Source organism: Salvelinus namaycush, chromosome 22 (genome assembly GCF_016432855.1).
Source record: "Salvelinus namaycush isolate Seneca chromosome 22, SaNama_1.0, whole genome shotgun sequence".
NCBI lineage: Eukaryota > Metazoa > Chordata > Actinopteri > Salmoniformes > Salmonidae > Salvelinus > Salvelinus namaycush.
The window spans coordinates 34,241,271-34,266,361 of NC_052328.1; the positions used below are offsets into that span (position 1 = coordinate 34,241,271).

A 25,091-nucleotide genomic window follows, 5' to 3' on the forward strand; every position below is an offset into this window, starting at 1 on the left:
AGAGGGGAGAGGTAGCTTTTAGGACAGAGAGGGGAGAGGTAGCTTTTAGAACAGAGAGGGGAGAGGTAGCTTTAAGAACAGAGAGGGGAGAGGTAGCTTTAAGAACAGAGAGGGGAGAGGTAGCTTTTAGAACAGAGAGGGGAGAGGTAGCTTTTAGAACAGAGAGGGGAGAGGTAGCTTTTAGGACAGAGAGGGGAGAGGTAGCTTTAAGAACAGAGAGGGGAGAGGTAGCTTTTAGGACAGAGAGGGGAGAGGTAGCTTTAAGAACAGAGAGGGGAGAGGTAGCTTTAAGAACAGAGAGGGGAGAGGTAGCTTTAAGAACAGAGAGGGGAGAGGTAGCTTTTAGGACAGAAAGGGGAGAGGTAGCTTTCAGAACAGAAAGGGGAGAGGTAGCTTTTAGAACAGAAAGGGGAGAGGTAGCTTTTAGAACAGAAAGGGGAGAGGTAGCTTTTAGAACAGAAAGGGGAGAGGTAGCTTTTAGAACAGAGAGGGGAGAGGTAGCTTTTAGAACAGAAAGGAGAGGTAGCTTTTAGAACAGAGAAAGGGGAGAGGTAGCTTTCAGAACAGAAAGGAGAGGTAGCTTTTAGAACAGAGAAAGGAGAGGTAGCTTTTAGAACAGAGAAAGGGGAGAGGTAGCTTTTAGAACAGAAAGGGGAGAGGTAGCTTTCAGAACAGAGAAAGGAGAGGTAGCTTTTAGAACAGAGAAAGGGGAGAGGTAGCTTTTAGAACAGAAAGGGGAGATGTAGCTTTCAGAACAGAAAGGGGAGATGTAGCTTTCAGAACAGAAAGGGGAGATGTAGCTTTCAGAACAGAAAGGGGAGAGGTAGCTTTTAGAACAGAGAAATGAGAGGTAGCTTTTAGAACAGAAAGGGGAGAGTTAGCTTTTAGAACAGAGAGGGGAGATGTAGCTTTTAGGACAGAGAGGGGAGAGGTAGCTTTCAGAACAGAAAGGGGAGAGGTAGCTTTTAGAACAGAGAGGGGAGATGTAGCTTTCAGAACAGAAAGGGGAGAGGTAGCTTTCAGAACAGAAAGGGGAGAGGTAGCTTTCAGAACAGAAAGGGGAGAGGTAGCTTTCAGAACAGAAAGGGGAGAGGTAGCTTTTAGAACAGAGAGGGGAGAGGTAGCTTTTAGAACAGAGAGGGGAGAGGTAGCTTTTAGAACAGAGAGGGGAGAGGTAGCTTTTAGAACAGAGAGGGGAGAGGTAGCTTTTAGAACAGAGAGGGGAGAGGTAGCTTTTAGAACAGAGAGGGGAGAGGTAGCTTTTAGAACAGAGAGGGGAGATGTAGCTTTTAGGACAGAGAGGGGAGAGGTAGCTTTCAGAACAGAAAGGGGAGAGGTAGCTTTTAGAACAGAGAGGGGAGATGTAGCTTTCAGAACAGAAAGGGGAGAGGTAGCTTTCAGAACAGAAAGGGGAGAGGTAGCTTTCAGAACAGAAAGGGGAGAGGTAGCTTTCAGAACAGAAAGGGGAGAGGTAGCTTTCAGAACAGAAAGGGGAGAGGTAGCTTTTAGAACAGAGAGGGGAGAGGTAGCTTTTAGAACAGAGAGGGGAGAGGTAGCTTTTAGAACAGAGAAGGGAGAGGTAGCTTTTAGAACAGAGAGGGGAGAGGTAGCTTTTAGAACAGAGAGGGGAGAGGTAGCTTTTAGAACAGAGAGGGGAGAGGTAGCTTTCAGAACAGAAAGGGGAGAGGTAGCTTTTAGAACAGAGAGGGGAGAGGTAGCTTTTAGAACAGAGAGGGGAGAGGTAGCTTTCAGAACAGAAAGGGGAGAGGTAGCTTTTAGAACAGAGAGGGGAGAGGTAGCTTTTAGAACAGAGAGGGGAGAGGTAGCTTTTAGAACAGAAAGGGGAGAGGTAGCTTTTAGAACAGAGAGGGGAGAGGTAGCTTTCAGAACAGAAAGGGGAGAGGTAGCTTTTAGAACATAGAGGGGAGAGGTAGCTTTTAGAACAGAGAGGGGAGAGGTAGCTTTTAGAACAGAGAGGGGAGAGGTAGCTTTCAGAACAGAAAGGGGAGAGGTAGCTTTTAGAACAGAAAGGGGAGATGTAGCTTTCAGAACAGAAAGAAGAGATGTAGCTTTTAGAACAGAGAAAGGGGAGAGGTAGCTTTCAGAACAGAAAGGGGAGAGGTAGCTTTCAGAACAGAAAGGGGAGAGGTAGCTTTTAGAACAGAAAGGGGAGAGGTAGCTTTTAGAACAGAAAGGGGAGAGGTAGCTTTTAGAACAGAGAGGGGAGAGGTAGCTTTTAGAACAGAAAGGGGAGAGGTAGCTTTCAGAACAAAAAGGGGAGATGTAGCTTTCAGAACAGAGAGGGGAGAGGTAGCTTTTAGAACAGAGAGGGGAGAGGTAGCTTTTAGAACAGAAAGGGGAGAGGTAGCTTTTAGAACAGAAAGGGGAGAGGTAGCTTTCAGAACAAAAAGGGGAGATGTAGCTTTCAGAACAGAGAGGGGAGAGGTAGCTTTTAGAACAGAGAGGGGAGAGGTAGCTTTTAGAACAGAAAGGGGAGAGGTAGCTTTTAGAACAGAAAGGGGAGAGGTAGCTTTTAGAACAGAAAGGGGAGAGGTAGCTTTCAGAACAGAAAGGGGAGAGGTAGCTTTTAGAACAGAAAGGGGAGATGTAGCTTTTAAAACAGAAAGGGGAGATGTAGCTTTCAGAACAGAAAGGGGAGATGTAGCTTTCAGAACAGAGAAAGGAGAGGTAGCTTTTAGAACAGAAAGGGGAGATGTAGCTTTTAGAACAGAGAGAGGAGAGGTAGCTTTTAGAACAGAGAAAGGAGAGGTAGCTTTTAGAACAGAAAGGGGAGATGTAGCTTTTAGAACAGAAAGGGGAGAGGTAGCTTTCAGAACAGAAAGAAGAGATGTAGCTTTTAGAACAGAGAGGGGAGAGGTAGCTTTTAGAACAGAAAGGGGAGAGGTAGCTTTTAGAACAGAAAGGGGAGATGTAGCTTTTAGAACAGAAAGGGGAGAGGTAGCTTTCAGAACAGAAAGGGGAGAGGTAGCTTTTAGAACAGAAAGGGGAGATGTAGCTTTCAGAACAGAAAGGGGAGAGGTAGCTTTTAGAACAGAAAGAAGAGATGTAGCTTTCAGAACAGAAAGGGGAGATGTAGCTTTTAGAACAGAGAGGGGAGATGTAGCTTTTAGGACAGAGAGGGGAGAGGTAGCTTTCAGAACAGAAAGGGGAGAGGTAGCTTTTAGAACAGAGAGGGGAGATGTAGCTTTCAGAACAGAAAGGGGAGAGGTAGCTTTCAGAACAGAAAGGGGAGAGGTAGCTTTCAGAACAGAAAGGGGAGAGGTAGCTTTCAGAACAGAAAGGGGAGAGGTAGCTTTTAGAACAGAGAGGGGAGAGGTAGCTTTTAGAACAGAGAGGGGAGAGGTAGCTTTTAGAACAGAGAGGGGAGAGGTAGCTTTTAGAACAGAGAGGGGAGAGGTAGCTTTCAGAACAGAAAGGGGAGAGGTAGCTTTTAGAACAGAGAGGGGAGAGGTAGCTTTTAGAACAGAGAGGGGAGAGGTAGCTTTCAGAACAGAAAGGGGAGAGGTAGCTTTTAGAACAGAAAGGGGAGAGGTAGCTTTTAGAACAGAGAGGGGAGAGGTAGCTTTCAGAACAGAAAGGGGAGAGGTAGCTTTTAGAACAGAGAGGGGAGAGGTAGCTTTCAGAACAGAAAGGGGAGAGGTAGCTTTTAGAACAGAGAGGGGAGAGGTAGCTTTTAGAACAGAGAGGGGAGAGGTAGCTTTTAGAACAGAGAGGGGAGAGGTAGCTTTCAGAACAGAAAGGGGAGAGGTAGCTTTTAGAACAGAAAGGGGAGATGTAGCTTTCAGAACAGAAAGAAGAGATGTAGCTTTCAGAACAGAAAGAAGAGATGTAGCTTTTAGAACAGAGAAAGGGGAGAGGTAGCTTTCAGAACAGAAAGGGGAGAGGTAGCTTTCAGAACAGAAAGGGGAGAGGTAGCTTTTAGAACAGAAAGGGGAGAGGTAGCTTTTAGAACAGAAAGGGGAGAGGTAGCTTTTAGAACAGAAAGGGGAGAGGTAGCTTTTAGAACAGAGAGGGGAGAGGTAGCTTTTAGAACAGAAAGGGGAGAGGTAGCTTTCAGAACAGAAAGGGGAGATGTAGCTTTCAGAACAGAGAGGGGAGAGGTAGCTTTTAGAACAGAGAGGGGAGAGGTAGCTTTTAGAACAGAAAGCGGAGAGGTAGCTTTTAGAACAGAAAGGGGAGAGGTAGCTTTCAGAACAGAAAGGGGAGAGGTAGCTTTTAGAACAGAAAGGGGAGATGTAGCTTTTAGAACAGAAAGGGGAGATGTAGCTTTCAGAACAGAAAGGGGAGATGTAGCTTTCAGAACAGAGAAAGGAGAGGTAGCTTTTAGAACAGAAAGGGGAGATGTAGCTTTTAGAACAGAGAGAGGAGAGGTAGCTTTTAGAACAGAGAAAGGAGAGGTAGCTTTTAGAACAGAAAGGGGAGATGTAGCTTTTAGAACAGAAAGGGGAGAGGTAGCTTTCAGAACAGAAAGAAGAGATGTAGCTTTTAGAACAGAGAGGGGAGAGGTAGCTTTTAGAACAGAAAGGGGAGAGGTAGCTTTTAGAACAGAAAGGGGAGATGTAGCTTTTAGAACAGAAAGGGGAGAGGTAGCTTTCAGAACAGAAAGGGGAGAGGTAGCTTTTAGAACAGAAAGGGGAGATGTAGCTTTCAGAACAGAAAGGGGAGAGGTAGCTTTTAGAACAGAAAGAAGAGGTAGCGTTTTAGAACACACAATGTTATTAGATGTTATATTATATCTCACCAGGTAAACACAGCTGTAGTCATGTTATATCTCACCAGGTAAACACAGCTGTAGTCATGTTATATCTCACCAGGTAAACACAGCTGTAGTCATGTTATATCTCACCAGGTAAACACAGCTGTAGTCATGTTATAATATATCTCACCAGGTAAACACAGCTGTAGTCATGTTATATTATATCTCACCAGGTAAACACAGCTGTAGTCATGTTATATTATATCTCACCAGGTAAACACAGCTGTAGTCATGTTATATTATATCTCACCAGGTAAACACAGCTGTAGTCATGTTATGTTATATCTCACCAGGTAAACACAGCTGTAGTCATATTATATTATATCTCACCAGGTAAACACAGCTGTAGTCATGTTATATCTCACCAGGTAAACACAGCTGTAGTCATGTTATATCTCACCAGGTAAACACAGCTGTAGTCATGTTATATCTCACCAGGTAAACACAGCTGTAGTCATGTTATATCTCACCAGGTAAACACAGCTGTAGTCATGTTATATTATATCTCACCAGGTAAACACAGCTGTAGTCATGTTATATCTCACCAGGTAAACACAGCTGTAGTCATGTTATATCTCACCAGGTAAACACAGCTGTAGTCATGTTATATCTCACCAGGTAAACACAGCTGTAGTCATGTTATATTATATCTCACCAGGTAAACACAGCTGTAGTCATGTTATATTATATCTCACCAGGTAAACACAGCTGTAGTCATGTTATATCTCACCAGGTAAACACAGCTGTAGTCATGTTATATCTCACCAGGTAAACACAGCTGTAGTCATGTTATATCTCACCAGGTAAACACAGCTGTAGTTATATTATATCTCACCAGGTAAACACAGCTGTAGTCATGTTATATCTCACCAGGTAAACACAGCTGTAGTCATGTTATATCTCACCAGGTAAACACAGCTGTAGTCATGTTATATCTCACCAGGTAAACACAGCTGTAGTCATGTTATATCTCACCAGGTAAACACAGCTGTAGTCATGTTATATTATATCTCACCAGGTAAACACAGCTGTAGTCATGTTATATTATATCTCACCAGGTAAACACAGCTGTAGTCATGTTATATTATATCTCACCAGGTAAACACAGCTGTAGTCATGTTATATCTCACCAGGTAAACACAGCTGTAGTCATGTTATATCTCACCAGGTAAACACAGCTGTAGTCATGTTATATCTCACCAGGTAAACACAGCTGTAGTCATGTTATATCTCACCAGGTATACACAGCTGTAGTCATGTTATATTATATCTCACCAGGTAAACACAGCTGTAGTCATGTTATATTATATCTCACCAGGTAAACACAGCTGTAGTCATGTTATATTATATCTCACCAGGTATACACAGCTGTAGTCATGTTATATTATATCTCACCAGGTAAACACAGCTGTAGTCATGTTATATTATATCTCACCAGGTATACACAGCTGTAGTCATGTTATATTATATCTCACCAGGTAAACACAGCTGTAGTCATGTTATATTATATCTCACCAGGTAAACACAGCTGTAGTCATGTTATATTATATCTCACCAGGTAAACACAGCTGTAGTTATGTTATATTATATCTCACCAGGTAAACACAGCTGTAGTCATGTTATATTATATCTCACCAGGTAAACACAGCTGTAGTCATGTTATATCTCACCAGGTAAACACAGCTGTAGTCATGTTATATTATATCTCACCAGGTAAACACAGCTGTAGTCATGTTATATTATATCTCACCAGGTAAACACAGCTGTAGTCATGTTATATTATATCTCACCAGGTAAACACAGCTGTAGTCATGTTATTATATCTCACCAGGTAAACACAGCTGTAGTCATGTTATATCTCACCAGGTAAACACAGCTGTAGTCATGTTATATCTCACCAGGTAAACACAGCTGTAGTTATGTTATATTATATCTCACCAGGTAAACACAGCTGTAGTCATGTTATATTATATCTCACCAGGTATACACAGCTGTAGTCATGTTATGTTATATCTCACCAGGTATACACAGCTGTAGTCATGTTATATTATATCTCACCAGGTATACACAGCTGTAGTCATGTTATATTATATCTCACCAGGTAAACACAGCTGTAGTCTCTCCACAGTGGTAGCCATGTTCCTCTGCTGTATCCGACAGCGAATCACCTCCTCCGTTTGGGCTGTGACCTTACATAAGAGAGGTCAAAAGAGTTATGACCTCCCCAATTACCCAGAGAGGTCAGTCAGAGGTGCTTCCTGTCTCAATCTGTACCCGTCTGTCCTCTAACTGACCACAGGCAACAGTGACACAGGGACGAAGACTCCTACCTCTCTGCCGGCGTCTTGCAGTCTTCTGTTGGTGTCGGTAACCTGGCCCTTAAAAAAAAAAAGATCACTATTGTCAGACAAATAAAGTGTTAGACAACTTCCTGTCGTAGCTGTTCACGAGGGCACAGGGACAAAGGCTAATTCAATCTGCAACGGGAACTTGAACTGTTGGTCGGGCACGGAAGCTTTTATGCGGCGTAAAAGCTTATGGCAGTCCTTTCCCAACAGATTCTGTGACAAACTTGTCAATTCTACATTGAGGATGTTTGAACTCTTACTTGTCTCTACAGGTCTTGTCAAACAATTCAATTCAATGACCCAATTGACCAGTGGGCCCTTCCCTGATAACCTCAATGAGCTCTATGTGCCAATTCATTGTCTACAGTGAAAAACGCCACGGCATCTTCTGGTAATTAAACATTGGGTTTCAGAGCTGAATACAAAACAATCACTGGCTGGTTGATTCACAGAGTGGAGGGATCCGGCGGGGTCAGCAGGCCCGGCGGTAACTCGGCCTGAGTAGGGCGCTGCGGGTGCACGGGGACAGTAGGGACAGAACCGACCACAGAGAGAGGTTCCCACATCGCGTCTCATTAGCTCATGGTAATAAGGAAGCCATTTATTCTGGGGTTAATTTAAAAAAAGTCTCATTAATCTGTGGGAGAAAGATGGCCAGTGAGCTAGTTGATCTGCTGTGGTACCTGCTGCCCTGTTATCTGGGAGAAAGATGGCCAGTGAGCTAGTTGATCTGCTGTGGTACCTGCTGCCCTGTTCTGTGGGAGAAAGATGGCCAGTGAGCTAGTTGATCTGCTGTGGTACCTGCTGCCCTGTTCTGTGGGAGAAAGATGGCCAGTGAGCTAGTTGATCTGCTGTGGTACCTGCTGCCCTGTTATCTGGGAGAAAGATGGCCAGTGAGCTAGTTGATCTGCTGTGGTACCTGCTGCCCTGTTCTGTGGGAGAAAGATGGCCAGTGAGCCAGTTGATCTGCTGTGGTACCTGCTGCCCTGTTCTGTGGGAGAAAGATGGCCAGTGAGCTAGTTGATCTGCTGTTGATCTGCTGTGGTACCTGCTGCCCTGTTATCTGGGAGAAAGATGGCCAGTGAGCTAGTTGATCTGCTGTGGTACCTGCTGCCCTGTTATCTGGGAGAAAGATGGCCAGTGAGCTAGTTGATCTGCTGTGGTACCTGCTGCCCTGTTATCTGAACATGCTTCATATACTGGCTAATGATTGGGCCAGTTCCAACCTTGGGGTCGACCAATCAGACCAACTCATCTAAAGACCACTTTCAGCTGGGGAAAGAGAGTTAACCTCTCTTGGGTAGGGGGCAGTATTTTCACGTCCGGATGAAAAGCGTGCCCAGAGTAAACTGCCTGTTACTCAGGCCCAGATGCTAATATATGCATATTATTAGTAGATTTGGATAGAAAACACTCGGAAGTTTCTAAAACTGTTTGAATGATGTCTGTGAGTATAACAGAACTCATATGGCAGGCAAAAACGTAAGAAAAAATTCAACCAGGATGTGGGAAATCTGAGGTTTGTAATTTTTCAACTCTTTGCTTATCCAAGATGCAGTGGAAATGGGGTCATATTGCACTTCCTAAGGCTTCCACTAGATGTCAACAGTCTTTAGAACCTTGTTTGAGGCTTCTACTATGAGGTGGGGGTGAATGAGAAGGGAATGAGTCAGAGGTCTGCCAGAGAGCCACGAGCTGACCAGGCGCGTTCACGTTCACGTGCTGACCAGGCGCGTTCACGTTCACGAGCTGACCAGGCGCGTTCTCGTGAGAGAGTTAGCTTGCGTTCCATTGCATTTCTGAAGACAAAGGAATTCTCCGGTTGGAACATTATTGAAGATTTATGTTAAAAACATCCTAAAGATTGATTCTATACTTCGTTTGACATGTTTCTACGGACTGTAACGGAACTTTTTGACTTTGTCTGCACCTAGTGATCGCGCGTCATGAATTGTGATTACTGGGCTAAACGCGCAAACAAAAAGGAGGTATTTGGACATAAATGATGGACTTCATCGAACAAAACAACCATTTATTGTGGAACTGGGATTCCTGGGAGTGCATTCTGATGAAGATCATCAAAGGTAAATGAATATTTATAATGATATTCTGACATCTGTTGACTACACAACATGGCGGATATCTGTTTGGGTTGTTTTGGTCTCTGAGCGCTGTACTCAGATTATTGCATGGTGTGCTTTTTCCGTAAAGTTCTTTTTAAATCTGACACAGCGGTTGCATTAAGGAGAAGTGGATCTAAAATTCCATGCATAACAGTTGTATCTTTTAGCAAAGTTTATTATGAGTATTTCTGTTAATTGATGTGGCTCTCTGAAAAATCACCGGATGTTTTGGAACTACTGAACATAATGCGCCAATGTAAACTGAGATTTTTGGATATAAATATGAACTTTATCGAACAAAACATACATGTATTGTGTAACATGATGTCCTATGAGTGTCATCTGATGAAGATCATTAAATGTTAGTGATTAATTTTATCTCTATTTCTGCTTTTTGTGACTCCTCTCTTTGGCTGGAAATATGGCTGTGTTTTGCTGTGACTTGGCTCTGACCTAACATAATCGTTTGGTGTGCTTTCGTCGTAAAGCCTTTTTGAAATCGGACACTGTGGCTGGATTTACAACAAGTTTATCTTTAAAATGGTGTAAAATACTGGTACGTTGGAGGAATTTTAATGATGGGATTTCTGTTGTTTTGAATTTGGCGCCCTGCAGTTTCACTGGCTGTTGACGAGGTGAGACGCTACTGTCCCACATACCCTAGAGAGGTTAAAGAGAGCTGGGCTGGGGAACCCCTAGACCGACTCAGTCCCGCCAGGGGGGAACCCCTAGACCGACTCAGTCCCGCCAGGGGGGAACCCCTAGACCGACTCAGTCCCGCCAGGGGGGAACCCCTAGACCGACTCAGTCCCGCCAGGGGGGAACCCCTAGACCGACTCAGTCCCGCCAGGGGGGAACCCCTAGACCGACTCAGTCCCGCCAGGGGGGAACCCCTAGACCGACTCAGTCCCGCCAGGGGGGAACCCCTAGACCGACTCAGTCACGCCAGGGGGGAACCCCTAGACCGATTCAGTCCCGACGAGGGAACTGGTGAGAGAGGGCTGGGGGGGAACTGGTGAGAGAGGGCTGGGGGGGAACTGGTGAGAGAGGGCTGGGGGGGAACTGGTGAGAGAGGGCTGGGGGGGAACTGGTGAGAGAGGGCTGGTTGAACAGAGAGGTAGACTAGATTAATATCCCTGGTTGAACAGAGAGGTAGACCGGTGTCTGTATATAGCCTTGCTACTCTCTGTTCATCATATCTGCATAGTCACTTTAACCATACCTACCTGTACATACTACCTCAATCAGCCTGACTAACCGGTGTCTGTATGTAGCCTTGCTACTCTTATTTTCAAATGTCTTTTTACTGTTGTTTAATTTCTTTACTTACCTACACACACACACACACACCTTCTTTTTCGCACTATTGGTTAGAGCCTGTAAGTAAGCATTTCACTGTAAGGTCTACCTACACCTGTTATATTCGGCATTTCACTGTAAGGTCTACCTACACCTGTTATATTCGGCATTTCACTGTAAGGTCTACCTACACCTGTTATATTCGGCATTTCACTGTAAGGTCTACCTACACCTGTTATATTCGGCGCACGTGACAAATAAACGTTGATTTGGTCTCCTGTCTCACCATGAGTTTCTCTGCATCGGCGCGGACTTTGAGCAGCTCGGTGATGGCGTCCACAAACCCCTGGTGGTGGAAGTTACACATCTTCTCAATCTCTCTGTCATGGTTACGGATCCTGACCTCAAGCTTCTCCATAAACCTCTTGTGGGCATTAGGCTGGTCATCGTACACAGATCTGAAACACACAAGGTCAGGGAACAGTGGAGTTAGATCTGAAACATACAAGGTCAGGGAACAGTGGAGTTAGATCTGAAACACACAAGGTCAGGGAACAGTGGAGTTAGATCTGAAACATACAAGGTCAGGGAACAGTGGAGTTAGATCTGAAACATACAAGGTCAGGGAACAGTGGAGTTAGATCTGAAACACACAAGGTCAGGGAACAGTGGAGTTAGATCTGAAACATACAAGGTCAGGGAACAGTGGAGTTAGATCTGAAACACACAAGGTCAGGGAACAGTGGAGTTAGATCTGAAACATACAAGGTCAGGGAACAGTGGAGTTAGATCTGAAACATACAAGGTCAGGGAACAGTGGAGTTAGATCTGAAACATACAAGGTCAGGGAACAGTGGAGTTAGATCTGAAACATACAAGGTCAGGGAACAGTGGAGTTAGATCTGAAACACACAAGGTCAGGGAACAGTGGAGTTAGATCTGAAACATACAAGGTCAGGGAACAGTGGAGTTAGATCTGAAACATACAAGGTCAGGGAACAGGAGTTAGATCTGAAACATACAAGGTCAGGGAACAGTGGAGTTAGATCTGAAACACACAAGGTCAGGGAACAGTGGAGTTAGATCTGAAACATACAAGGTCAGGGAACAGTGGAGTTAGATCTGAAACATACAAGGTCAGGGAACAGTGGAGTTAGATCTGAAACATACAAGGTCAGGGAACAGTGGAGTTAGATCTGAAACATACAAGGTCAGGGAACAGTGGAGTTAGATCTGAAACATACAAGGTCAGGGAACAGTGGAGTTAGATCTGAAACATACAAGGTCAGGGAACAGTGGAGTTAGATCTGAAACACACAAGGTCAGGGAACAGTGGAGTTAGATCTGAAACATACAAGGTCAGGGAACAGTGGAGTTAGATCTGAAACACACAAGGTCAGGGAACAGTGGAGTTAGATCTGAAACACACAAGGTCAGGGAACAGTGGAGTTAGATCTGAAACATACAAGGTCAGGGAACAGTGGAGTTAGATCTGAAACACACAAGGTCAGGGAACAGTGGAGTTAGATCTGAAACACACAAGGTCAGGGAACAGTGGAGTTAGATCTGAAACATGATGAATGTAGTCACTGTCACAAGGGGAGAGAATGTTCAGATACCAGTCACATCTCCATACATTATCCCACAGAGATGTAGGATTCATCCCTAATGGCACCCTATTAGAAATAGTGCACTATGTAGGGTGCAATTTGGAACACACTTCTTCAAAACAACAAAACAAGAAATATCACCTAACCAACAGTGTAGGCTGAGATATCACCTAACCAACAGTGTAGACTGAGATATCACCTAACCAACAGTGTAGACTGAGATATCACCTAACCAACAGTGTAGACTGAGATATCACCTAACCAACAGTGTAGACTGAGATATCACCTAACCAACAGTGTAGACTGAGATATCACCTAACCAACAGTGTAGACTGAGATATCACCTAACCAACAGTGAAGACTGAGATATCACCTAACCAACAGTGTAGACTGAGATATCACCTAACCAACAGTGAGACTGAGATATCACCTAACCAACAGTGTAGACTGAGATATCACCTAACCAACAGTGTAGGCTGAGATATCACCTAACCAACAGTGTAGGCTGAGATATCACCTAACCAACAGTGTAGGCTGAGATATCACCTAACCAACAGTGTAGGCTGAGATATCACCTAACCAACAGTGTAGGCTGGGCTGAGATATCACCTAACCAACAGTGTAGGCTGGGCTGAGATATCACCTAACCAACAGTGTAGACTGAGATATCACCTAACCAACAGTGTAGGCTGAGATATCACCTAACCAACAGTGTAGGCTGGGCTGAGATATCACCTAACCAACAGTGTAGACTGGGATATCACCTAACCAACAGTGTAGACTGGGATATCACCTAACCAACAGTGTAGACTGAGATATCACCTAACCAACAGTGTAGACTGAGATATCACCTAACCAACAGTGTAGGCTGAGATATCACCTAACCAACAGTGTAGGCTGGGCTGAGATATCACCTAACCAACAGTGTAGGCTGAGATATCACCTAACCAACAGTGTAGGCTGAGATATCACCTAACCAACAGTGTAGGCTGAGATATCACCTAACCAACAGTGTAGGCTGAGATATCACCTAACCAACAGTGTAGGCTGAGATATCACCTAACCAACAGTGTAGGCTGAGATATCACCTAACCAACAGTGTAGGCTGAGATATCACCTAACCAACAGTGTAGGCTGAGATATCGCCTAACCAACAGTGTAGGCTGAGATATCACCTAACCAACAGTGTAGGCTGAGATATCACCTAACCAACAGTGTAGGCTGAGATATCACCTAACCAACAGTGTAGACTGAGATATCACCTAACCAACAGTGTAGGCTGAGATATCACCTAACCAACAGTGTAGGCTGAGATATCACCTAACCAACAGTGTAGACTGAGATATCACCTAACCAACAGTGTAGACTGAGATATCACCTAACCAACAGTGTAGGCTGAGATATCACCTAACCAACAGTGTAGACTGAGATATCACCTAACCAACAGTGTAGGCTGAGATATCACCTAACCAACAGTGTAGACTGGGCTGGGATATCACCTAACCAACAGTGTAGGCTGAGATATCACCTAACCAACAGTGTAGACTGAGATATCACCTAACCAACAGTGTAGGCTGAGATATCACCTAACCAACAGTGTAGACTGAGATATCACCTAACCAACAGTGTAGGCTGAGATATCACCTAACCAACAGTGTAGACTGGGCTGGGATATCACCTAACCAACAGTGTAGGCTGAGATATCACCTAACCAACAGTGTAGACTGAGATATCACCTAACCAACAGTGTAGGCTGAGATATCACCTAACCAACAGTGTAGGCTGAGATATCACCTAACCAACAGTGTAGACTGAGATATCACCTAACCAACAGTGTAGGCTGAGATATCACCTAACCAACAGTGTAGGCTGAGATATCACCTAACCAACAGTGTAGACTGGGCTGAGATATCACCTAACCAACAGTGTAGGCTGAGATATCACCGAACCAACAGTGTGAGCTGAGATATCACCTAACCAACAGTGTGAGCTGAGATATCACCTAACCAACAGTGTAGACTGAGATATCACCTAACCAACAGTGTAGGCTGAGATATCACCTAACCAACAGTGTAGGCTGAGATATCACCTAACCAACAGTGTAGGCTGAGATATCACCTAACCAACAGTGTAGACTGAGATATCACCTAACCAACAGTGTAGACTGAGATATCACCTAACCAACAGTGTAGACTGAGATATCACCTAACCAACAGTGTAGACTGAGATATCACCTAACCAACAGTGTAGACTGAGATATCACCTAACCAACAGTGTAGACTGAGATATCACCTAACCAACAGTGTAGACTGAGATATCACCTAACCAACAGTGTAGACTGAGATATCACCTAACCAACAGTGTAGACTGAGATATCACCTAACCAACAGTGTAGACTGAGATATCACCTAACCAACAGTGTAGACTGAGATATCACCTAACCAACAGTGTAGACTGAGATATCACCTAACCAACAGTGTAGGCTGAGATATCACCTAACCAACAGTGTAGACTGAGATATCACCTAACCAACAGTGTAGACTGGGCTGAGATATCACCTAACCAACAGTGTAGACTGAGATATCACCTAACCAACAGTGTAGACTGAGATATCACCTAACCAACAGTGTAGACTGAGATATCACCTAACCAACAGTGTAGGCTGGGCTGAGATATCACCTAACCAACAGTGTAGGCTGAGATATCACCTAACCAACAGTGTAGGCTGAGATATCACCTAACCAACAGTGTAGGCTGAGATATCACCTAACCAACAGTGTAGGCTGAGATATCACCTAACCAACAGTGTAGACTGAGATATCACCTAACCAACAGTGTAGGCTGAGATATCACCTAACCAACAGTGTAGGCTGAGATATCACCTAACCAACAGTGTAGGCTGAGATATCACCTAACCAACAGTGTAGACTGAGATATCACCTAACCAACAGTGTAGGCTGAGATATCACCTAACCAACAGTGTAGACTGAGATATCACCTAACCAACAGTGTAGGCTGAGATATCACCTAACCAACAGTGTAGGCTGAGATATCACCTAACCAACAGTGTAGGCTGGGATATCACCTAACCAACAGTGTAGGCTGAGATATCACCTAACCAACAGTGTAGAGCTGAGATATCACCTAACCAACAGTGTAGAGCTGAGATATCACCTAACCAACAGTGTAGGCTGAGATATCACCTAACCAACAGTGTAGGCTGAGATATCACCTAACCAACAGTGTAGGCTGAGATATCACCTAACCAACAGTGTAGGACTGAGATATCACCTAACCAACAGTGTAGACTGAGATATCACCTAACCAACAGTGTAGACTGAGATATCACCTAACCAACAGTGTAGACTGAGATATCACCTAACCAACAGTGTAGACTGAGATATCACCTAACCAACAGTGTAGACTGAGATATCACCTAACCAACAGTGTAGACTGAGATATCACCTAACCAACAGTGTAGACTGAGATATCACCTAACCAACAGTGTAGACTGAGATATCACCTAACCAACAGTGTAGGCTGGGCTGGGATATCACCTAACCAACAGTGTAGGCTGAGATATCACCTAACCAACAGTGTAGGCTGAGATATCACCTAACCAACAGTGTAGGCTGAGATATCACCTAACCAACAGTGTAGGCTGGGATATCACCTAACCAACAGTGTAGACTGAGATATCACCTAACCAACAGTGTAGACTGAGATATCACCTAACCAACAGTGTAGGCTGGGATATCACCTAACCAACAGTGTAGGCTGAGATATCACCTAACCAACAGTGTAGGCTGAGATATCACCTAACCAACAGTGTAGGCTGGGATATCACCTAACCAACAGTGTAGGCTGAGATATCACCTAACCAACAGTGTAGACTGAGATATCACCTAACCAACAGTGTAGGCTGAGATATCACCTAACCAACAGTGTAGACTGAGATATCACCTAACCAACAGTGTAGACTGGGCTGAGATATCACCTAACCAACAGTGTAGACTGGGCTGAGATATCACCTAACCAACAGTGTAGGCTGAGATATCACCTAACCAACAGTGTAGGCTGAGATATCACCTAACCAACAGTGTAGGCTGAGATATCACCTAACCAACAGTGTAGGCTGAGATATCACCTAACCAACAGTGTAGGCTGAGATATCACCTAACCAACAGTGTAGGCTGAGATATCACCTAACCAACAGTGTAGGCTGAGATATCACCTAACCAACAGTGTAGGCTGAGATATCACCTAACCAACAGTGTAGGCTGAGATATCACCTAACCAACAGTGTAGGCTGAGATATCACCTAACCAACAGTGTAGGCTGAGATATCACCTAACCAACAGTGTAGACTGAGATATCACCTAACCAACAGTGTAGACTGAGATATCACCTAACCAACAGTGTAGACTGAGATATCACCTAACCAACAGTGTAGGACTGAGATATCACCTAACCAACAGTGTAGACTGAGATATCACCTAACCAACAGTGTAGACTGAGATATCACCTAACCAACAGTGTAGGCTGAGATATCACCTAACCAACAGTGTAGACTGAGATATCACCTAACCAACAGTGTAGACTGAGATATCACCTAACCAACAGTGTAGGCTGAGATATCACCTAACCAACAGTGTAGGCCGAGATATCACCTAACCAACAGTGTAGGATGAGATATCACCTAACCAACAGTGTAGACTGAGATATCACCTAACCAACAGTGTAGGCTGGGCTGAGATATCACCTAACCAACAGTGTAGGCTGAGATATCACCTAACCAACAGTGTAGACTGAGATATCACCTAACCAACAGTGTAGACTGGGCTGAGATATCACCTAACCAACAGTGTAGGCTGAGATATCACCTAACCAACAGTGTAGACTGAGATATCACCTAACCAACAGTGTAGACTGAGATATCACCTAACCAACAGTGTAGGCTGAGATATCACCTAACCAACAGTGTAGGCTGAGATATCACCTAACCAACAGTGTAGACTGGGCTGAGATATCACCTAACCAACAGTGTAGACTGAGATATCACCTAACCAACAGTGTAGACTGGGCTGAGATATCACCTAACCAACAGTGTAGGCTGAGATATCACCTAACCAACAGTGTAGGCTGAGATATCACCTAACCAACAGTGTAGGCTGAGATATCACCTAACCAACAGTGTAGGCTGAGATATCACCTAACCAACAGTGTAGGCTGAGATATCACCTAACCAACAGTGTAGGCTGAGATATCACCTAACCAACAGTGTAGGCTGAGATATCACCTAACCAACAGTGTAGACTGAGATATCACCTAACCAACAGTGTAGACTGAGATATCACCTAACCAACAGTGTAGACTGAGATATCACCTAACCAACAGTGTAGGCTGAGATATCACCTAACCAACAGTGTAGACTGAGATATCACCTAACCAACAGTGTAGACTGAGATATCACCTAACCAACAGTGTAGGCTGAGATATCACCTAACCAACAGTGTAGACTGAGATATCACCTAACCAACAGTGTAGACTGAGATATCACCTAACCAACAGTGTAGGCTGAGATATCACCTAACCAACAGTGTAGGCTGAGATATCACCTAACCAACAGTGTAGACTGGGCTGAGATATCACCTAACCAACAGTGTAGACTGAGATATCACCTAACCAACAGTGTAGACTGGGCTGAGATATCACCTAACCAACAGTGTAGGCTGAGATATCACCTAACCAACAGTGTAGACTGGGCTGAGATATCACCTAACCAACAGTGTAGGCTGAGATATCACCTAACCAACAGTGTAGGCTGAGATATCACCTAACCAACAGTGTAGACTGAGATATCACCTAACCAACAGTGTAGGCTGAGATATCACCTAACCAACAGTGTAGGCTGAGATATCACCTAACCAACAGTGTAGGCTGGGATATCACCTAACCAACAGTGTAGACTGGGATATCACCTAACCAACAGTGTAGGCTGGGATATCACCTAACCAACAGTGTAGACTGGGATATCACCTAACCAACAGTGTAGGCTGGGATATCACCTAACCAACAGTGTAGGCTGGGATATCACCTAACCAACAGTGTAGACTGGGATATCACCTAACCAACAGTGTAGGCTGAGATATCACCTAACCAACAGTGTAGACTGGGATATCACCTAACCAACAGTGTAGGCTGAGATATCACCTAACCAACAGTGTAGACTGAGATATCACCTAACCAACAGTGTAGGCTGAGATATCACCTAACCAACAGTGTAGACTGAGATATCACCTAACCAACAGTGTAGACTGAGATATCACCTAACCAACAGTGTAGGCTGGGATATCACCTAACCAACAGTGTAGACTGGGCTGAGATATCACCTAACCAACAGTGTAGGCTGAGATATCACCTAACCAACAGTGTAGGCTGAGATATCACCTAACCAACAGTGTAGACTGAGATATCACCTAACCAACAGTGTAGACTGGGCTGAGATATCACCTAACCAACAGTGTAGACTGAGATATCACCTAACCAACAGTGTAGACTGAGATATCACCTAACCAACAGTGTAGGCTGGGCTGGGATATCACCTAACCAACAGTGTAGACTGGGCTGAGATATCACCTAACCAACAGTGTAGACTGGGCTGAGATATCACCTAACCAACAGTGTAGACTGAGATATCACCTAACCAACAGTGTAGACTGGGCTGAGATATCACCTAACCAACAGTATAGGCTGAGATATCACCTAACCAACAGTGTAGACTGAGATATCACCTAACCAACAGTGTAGGCTGAGATATCACCTAACCAACAGTGTAGGCTGAGATATCACCTAACCAACAGTGTAGACTGGGCTGAGATATCACCTAACCAACAGTGTAGACTGAGATATCACCTAACCAACAGTGTAGGCTGAGATATCACCTAACCAACAGTGTAGGCTGAGATATCACCTAACCAACAGTGTAGGCTGAGATATCACCTAACCAACAGTGTAGGCTGAGATATCACCTAACCAACAGTGTAGGCTGAGATATCACCTAACCAACAGTGTAGGCTGAGATATCACCTAACCAACAGTGTAGACTGAGATATCACCTAACCAACAGTGTAGACTGAGATATCACCTAACCAACAGTGTAGGCTGAGATATCACCTAACCAACAGTGTAGACTGAGATATCACCTAACCAACAGTGTAGACTGGGCTGAGATATCACCTAACCAACAGTGTAGGCTGAGATATCACCTAACCAACAGTGTAGACTGAGATATCACCTAACCAACAGTGTAGGCTGAGATATCACCTAACCAACAGTGTAGGCTGAGATATCACCTAACCAACAGTGTAGACTGAGATATCACCTAACCAACAGTGTAGACTGAGATATCACCTAACCAACAGTGTAGGCTGAGATATCACCTAACCAACAGTGTAGGCTGAGATATCACCTAACCAACAGTGTAGGCTGAGATATCACCTAACCAACAGTGTAGGCTGAGATATCACCTAACCAACAGTGTAGGCTGAGATATCACCTAACCAACAGTGTAGGCTGAGATATCACCTAACCAACAGTGTAGACTGAGATATCACCTAACCAACAGTGTAGACTGAGATATCACCTAACCAACAGTGTAGGCTGAGATATCACCTAACCAACAGTGTAGGCTGAGATATCACCTAACCAACAGTGTAGGCTGAGATATCACCTAACCAACAGTGTAGGCTGAGATATCACCTAACCAACAGTGTAGGCTGAGATATCACCTAACCAACAGTGTAGGCTGAGATATCACCTAACCAACAGTGTAGGCTGAGATATCACCTAACCAACAGTGTAGACTGGGATATCACCTAACCAACAGTGTAGGCTGAGATATCACCTAACCAACAGTGTAGGCTGAGATATCACCTAACCAACAGTGTAGACTGAGATATCACCTAACCAACAGTGTAGGCTGGGCTGGGATATCACCTAACCAACAGTGTAGGCTGGGCTGGGATATCACCTAACCAACAGTGTAGGCTGGGCTGAGATATCACCTAACCAACAGTGTAGACTGGGCTGAGATATCACCTAACCAACAGTGTAGGCTGGGCTGAGATATCACCTAACCAACAGTGTAGACTGGGCTGAGATATCACCTAACCAACAGTGTAGGCTGAGATATCACCTAACCAACAGTGTAGACTGAGATATCACCTAACCAACAGTGTAGGCTGAGATATCACCTAACCAACAGTGTAGGCTGGGCTGGGACAGAGTGGAGGGAGGGCTCTGATAGCCAGTGCTCTACCTAGCACACAAAGCCTAAAGTTAGTGCTTTAAAGTCAGTGGGCTGCAGAAGTAATGGGTCAATATTAGGAGTCTGAGGCTACATGATCCTTCTAACAGAGAGTCATAACGCCATCTGATGGCGAAACAAACACCAAGCTGTGGGTGGGGTGTGAACTGGGAACAAACACCAAGCTGTGGGTGGGGTGTGAACTGGGAACAAACACCAAGCTGTGGATGGGGTGTGAACTGGGACCAAGCTGTGGGTGGGGTGTGAACTGGGAACAAGCTGTGGGTGGGGTGTGAACTGGGAACAAACACCAAGCTGTGGGTGGGGTGTGAACTGGGAACAAACACCAAGCTGTGGGTGGGGTGTGAACTGGGAACAAACACCAAGCTGTGGGTGGGGTGTGAACTGGGAACAAACACCAAGCTGTGGGTGGGGTGTGAACTGGGAACAAAACAGGGTTGACAGAGATCTGTCCAGTGTGTGAACCTACGACTCCCCCTACTGGACAAAACGCAGAACAGCCACAGCAGAACCAGGAAGTGAAAAGGAGTAGTCAGTCTAGACAAACTGTAGGATGGAGAAAATAGGGCTATGAACGGTCAAACGTTTAAACCAAATTGGGAACCTTAACGCTGAGAAAAATTCCTAACCAAAAAAAAAAACACACAATTAAAATCACAGTTATCACACAACCTTATTTTCAGTGTTGTAGCCTAACTAGACGGTCAGCTGTAGAGGCCTGGGGAAGATGTGTCATTTAAATGAGATGCAGATAGTCAACAGCATAGTGGGTCAATTTCCACAACAACTAAGAGCGTTTTTGAAGTACGAGGCTCGACTTGTCCACTGTTTTGGTGCCCTGGTTCCCATATGAAGCAAACCCGTGGACATGACCAGAAACTGTGTGTGACTGTGTGAGAGTCAATCATCTCACCTCATCTCAATATCCTAGCGAGACATTTTGCAAGATACAGCTTTTGAATGCTGATAGACAAGACAGAACCGTGCACTAGGCCTGTCTGTCTGGTGGCTGACCTGCCAGTACTGATGGTTCTGACTGTCTGTCTGGTGGCTGACCTGCCAGTTCTGATGGTTCTGACTGTCTGTCTGGTGGCTGACCTGCCAGTACTGATGGTTCTGACTGTCTGTCTGGTGGCTGACCTGCCAGTTCTGATGGTTCTGACTGTCTGTCTGGTGGCTGACATGCCAGTTCTGATGGTTCTGACTGTCTGTCTGGTGGCTGACCTGCCAGTTCTGATGGTTCTGACTGTGTCTGGTGACTGACCTGCCAGTTCTGATGGTTCTGACTGTCTGTCTGGTGGCTGACCTGCCAGTACTGATGGTTCTGACTGTCTGTCTGGTGGCTGACCTGCCAGTTCTGATGGTTCTGACTGTCTGTCTGGTGGCTGACCTGCCAGTTCTGATGGTTCTGTCTGTCTGTCTGGTGGCTGACCTGCCAGTTCTGATGGTTCTGACTGTCTGGTGGCTGACCTGCCAGTTCTGATGGTTCTGTCTGTCTGTCTGGTGGCTGACCTGCCAGTTCTGATGGTTCTGTCTGTCTGCTTGGTGGCTGACCTGCCAGTTCTGATGGTTCTGCCTGTCTGTCTGGTGGCTGACCTGCCAGTACTGATGGTTCTGACTGTCTGTCTGGTGGCTGACCTGCCAGTTCTGATGGTTCTGACTGTCTGTCTGGTGGCTGACCTGCCAGTACTGATAGGCCTAGTGCACGGTTCTGAATGTCTGTCTGGTGGCTGACCTGCCAGTACTGATAGGCCTAGTGCACGGTTCTGACTGTCTGGTGGCTGACCTGCCAGTACTGATAGGCCTAGTGCACGGTTCTGACTGTCTGTCTGGTGGCTGACCTGCCAGTACTGATAGGCCTAGTGCACGGTTCTGAATGTCTGTCTGGTGGCTGACCTGCCAGTACTGATAGGCCTAGTGCACGGTTCTGTCTGTCTGGTGGCTGACCTGCCAGTAATGATAGGCCTAGTGCACGGTTCTGTCTGTCTGTCTGGTGGCTGACCTGCCAGTACTGATGGTTCTGTCTGTCTGTCTGGTGGCTGACCTGTCAGTACTGATAGGCCTAGTGCACGGTTCTGTCTGTCTGGTGGCTGACCTGCCAGTACTGATAGGCCTAGTGCACGGTTCTGTCTGTCTGTCTGGTGGCTGACCTGCCAGTACTGATAGGCCTAGTGCACGGTTCTGTCTGTCTGTCTGGTGGCTGACCTGCCAGTACTGATAGGCCTAGTGCACGGTTCTGTCTGTCTGTCTGGTGGCTGACCTGCCAGTACTGATAGGCCTAGTGCACGGTTCTGTCTGTCTGGTGGCTGACCTGCCAGTACTGATGGTTCTGACTGTCTGTCTGGTGGCTGACCTGCCAGTACTGATAGGCCTAGTGCACGGTTCTGTCTGTCTGGTGGCTGACCTGCCAGTACTGAGCCCCTCACCTCGCTATGAAAGACGCCAGTGTTTTTGTTCTCAGAAGTACGGCAAACTAATCAGTCTCCTCCGTTCCAAAAATATTGAATCTTGGGAGTCAATTCCTAGCGGAATCAAAATGTTGACAAATCAGAAATGGAAGTCGACGTGCAAGGAGTCGAGGAATCAGTCCTATAATGACAATAGTTTAAGAAGTTTAAATGAGAAGGAGATGCAGACTTTGTGAGGTGGAGTTGAGGTACAGTAACATTAGTACAGGTGCAATACTTCCCCATGTTAAAAAGGCACCGTGAGACCTAAACCATTACAGCTGCATCGTGAGACCTAAACCATTAGAGCTGCATCGTGAAATCACATGGACAGTTTTATTAGCATTTTAAATGGAAAAACTTTATTTTTTTTAAATCACTTTTTAAATCACTCACTAAACTTTATGATTTTTCTTCCATTTGTCACATCCCTATAAGCCACACAAACTCAATGACCTCTACCAGGCAAAGCCTACCACCTGCTGCCACACCATAAAGAAAGCCTATTTGGTTGAGTATCTATAACTGACTATTCCTTTATGGGCATTCAGAGCCATAGAAAAGACACCTGCGGTAGGTAGTCTGATTACGCTCACAGTTTCCACTCACACTGCTTTCCATAACAGACAAGTAATTGTTCATGAATCATTTGTTAGACTTTTACCCTGAACTACAGACAGTGAATGGTGCTGAGGTCACACCACACAGTGACAGCAACCTAGTAAACACAGTCCACATGGTGGCCAAAGAGGAACACAAGTGTCACAGCCACACTTTGGTTTACCAGAACTCTGTTACAGCAGGAAACTAACTTCAGTTGACCTCTACTTTCTACTGTGACTGGGATATTCATACCGGGTGAGGTACCCAGGGTTACTACAGCAAACACATCCAACATCAACTAACAATGAGCTATAGACCCCATTCAGATAATACAGCCTCCCCGTTGGTTGCTCCTTGTCACCTACAACCCCATTCAGATAATACAGCCTCCCCGTTGGTTGCTCCTTGTCACCTACAACCCCATTCAGATAATACAGCCTCCCCATTGGTTGCTCCTTGTCGCCTACAACCCCATTCAGATAAAACAGCCTCCCCATTGGTTGCTCCTTGTCGCCTACAACCCCATTCAGATAATACAGCCTCCCCATTGGTTGCTCCTTGTCGCCTACAACCCCATTCAGATAATACAGCCTCCCCATTGGTTGCTCCTTGTCGCCTACAACCCCATTCAGATAATACAGCCTCCCCGTTGGTTGCTCCTTGTCACCTACAACCCCATTCAGATAATACAGCCTCCCCGTTGGTTGCTCCTTGTCGCCTACAACCCCATTCAGATAATACAGCCTCCCCATTGGTTGCTCCTTGTCGCCTACAACCCCATTCAGATAATACAGCCTCCCCATTGGTTGCTCCTTGTCGCCTACAACCCCATTCAGATAATACAGCCTCCCCGTTGGTTGCTCCTTGTCGCCTACAACCCCATTCAGATAATACAGCCTCCCCGTTGGTTGCTCCTTGTCACCTACAACCCCATTCAGATAATACAGCCTCCCCATTGGTTGCTCCTTGTCGCCTACAACCCCATTCAGATAATACAGCCTCCCCATTGGTTGCTCCTTGTCGCCTACAACCCCATTCAGATAATACAGCCTCCCCGTTGGTTGCTCCTTGTCGCCTACAACCCCATTCAGATAATACAGCCTCCCCATTGGTTGCTCCTTGTCGCCTACAACCCCATTCAGATAATACAGCCTCCCCGTTGGTTGCTCCTTGTCGCCTACAACCCCATTCAGATAATACAGCCTCCCCATTGGTTGCTCCTTGTCGCCTACAACCCCATTCAGATAATACAGCCTCCCCGTTGGTTGCTCCTTGTCGCCTAACTCCTCATTTCACCAACTTCATTTGGTAATTTTGCATTCCGTTACGTAACTCTCAGTCCACTTGCTACACATTGGGCCTCTTCGATTGGTCAACAAACAACAAGCGAAGTTACACATGAAGTCTACCGATGTAATAAAAACAACATTGAAAAGTTAGCCGTTTTTATAAATTAAGCATTCGAAATGTCATGATATATCCTTCTATGCAACAATGTCACATGGATTATTTATTTATTCCATTTAGAAAAAGCCTGTGTTTTAAAATAGTCTCA

General features: G+C 45.2%; 1 protein-coding gene across 1 annotated transcript in view; it reads right to left on the reverse strand.

Annotated features, from left to right (window-relative positions):
* Nucleotides 1-25,091, reverse strand: part of LOC120017857 (exocyst complex component 6-like) — a 63,482-nt gene that overhangs the window by 4,914 nt on the left and 33,477 nt on the right. The window contains exons 2-4 of the mRNA XM_038960820.1: nucleotides 10,834-11,005; nucleotides 7,108-7,155; nucleotides 6,876-6,966 (exon numbers count right to left, since the gene is read on the reverse strand). Of these exons, the coding sequence (XP_038816748.1) occupies nucleotides 6,876-6,966; nucleotides 7,108-7,155; nucleotides 10,834-11,005 (311 nt within the window). The remainder of the gene's footprint in view (nucleotides 1-6,875; nucleotides 6,967-7,107; nucleotides 7,156-10,833; nucleotides 11,006-25,091) is intronic.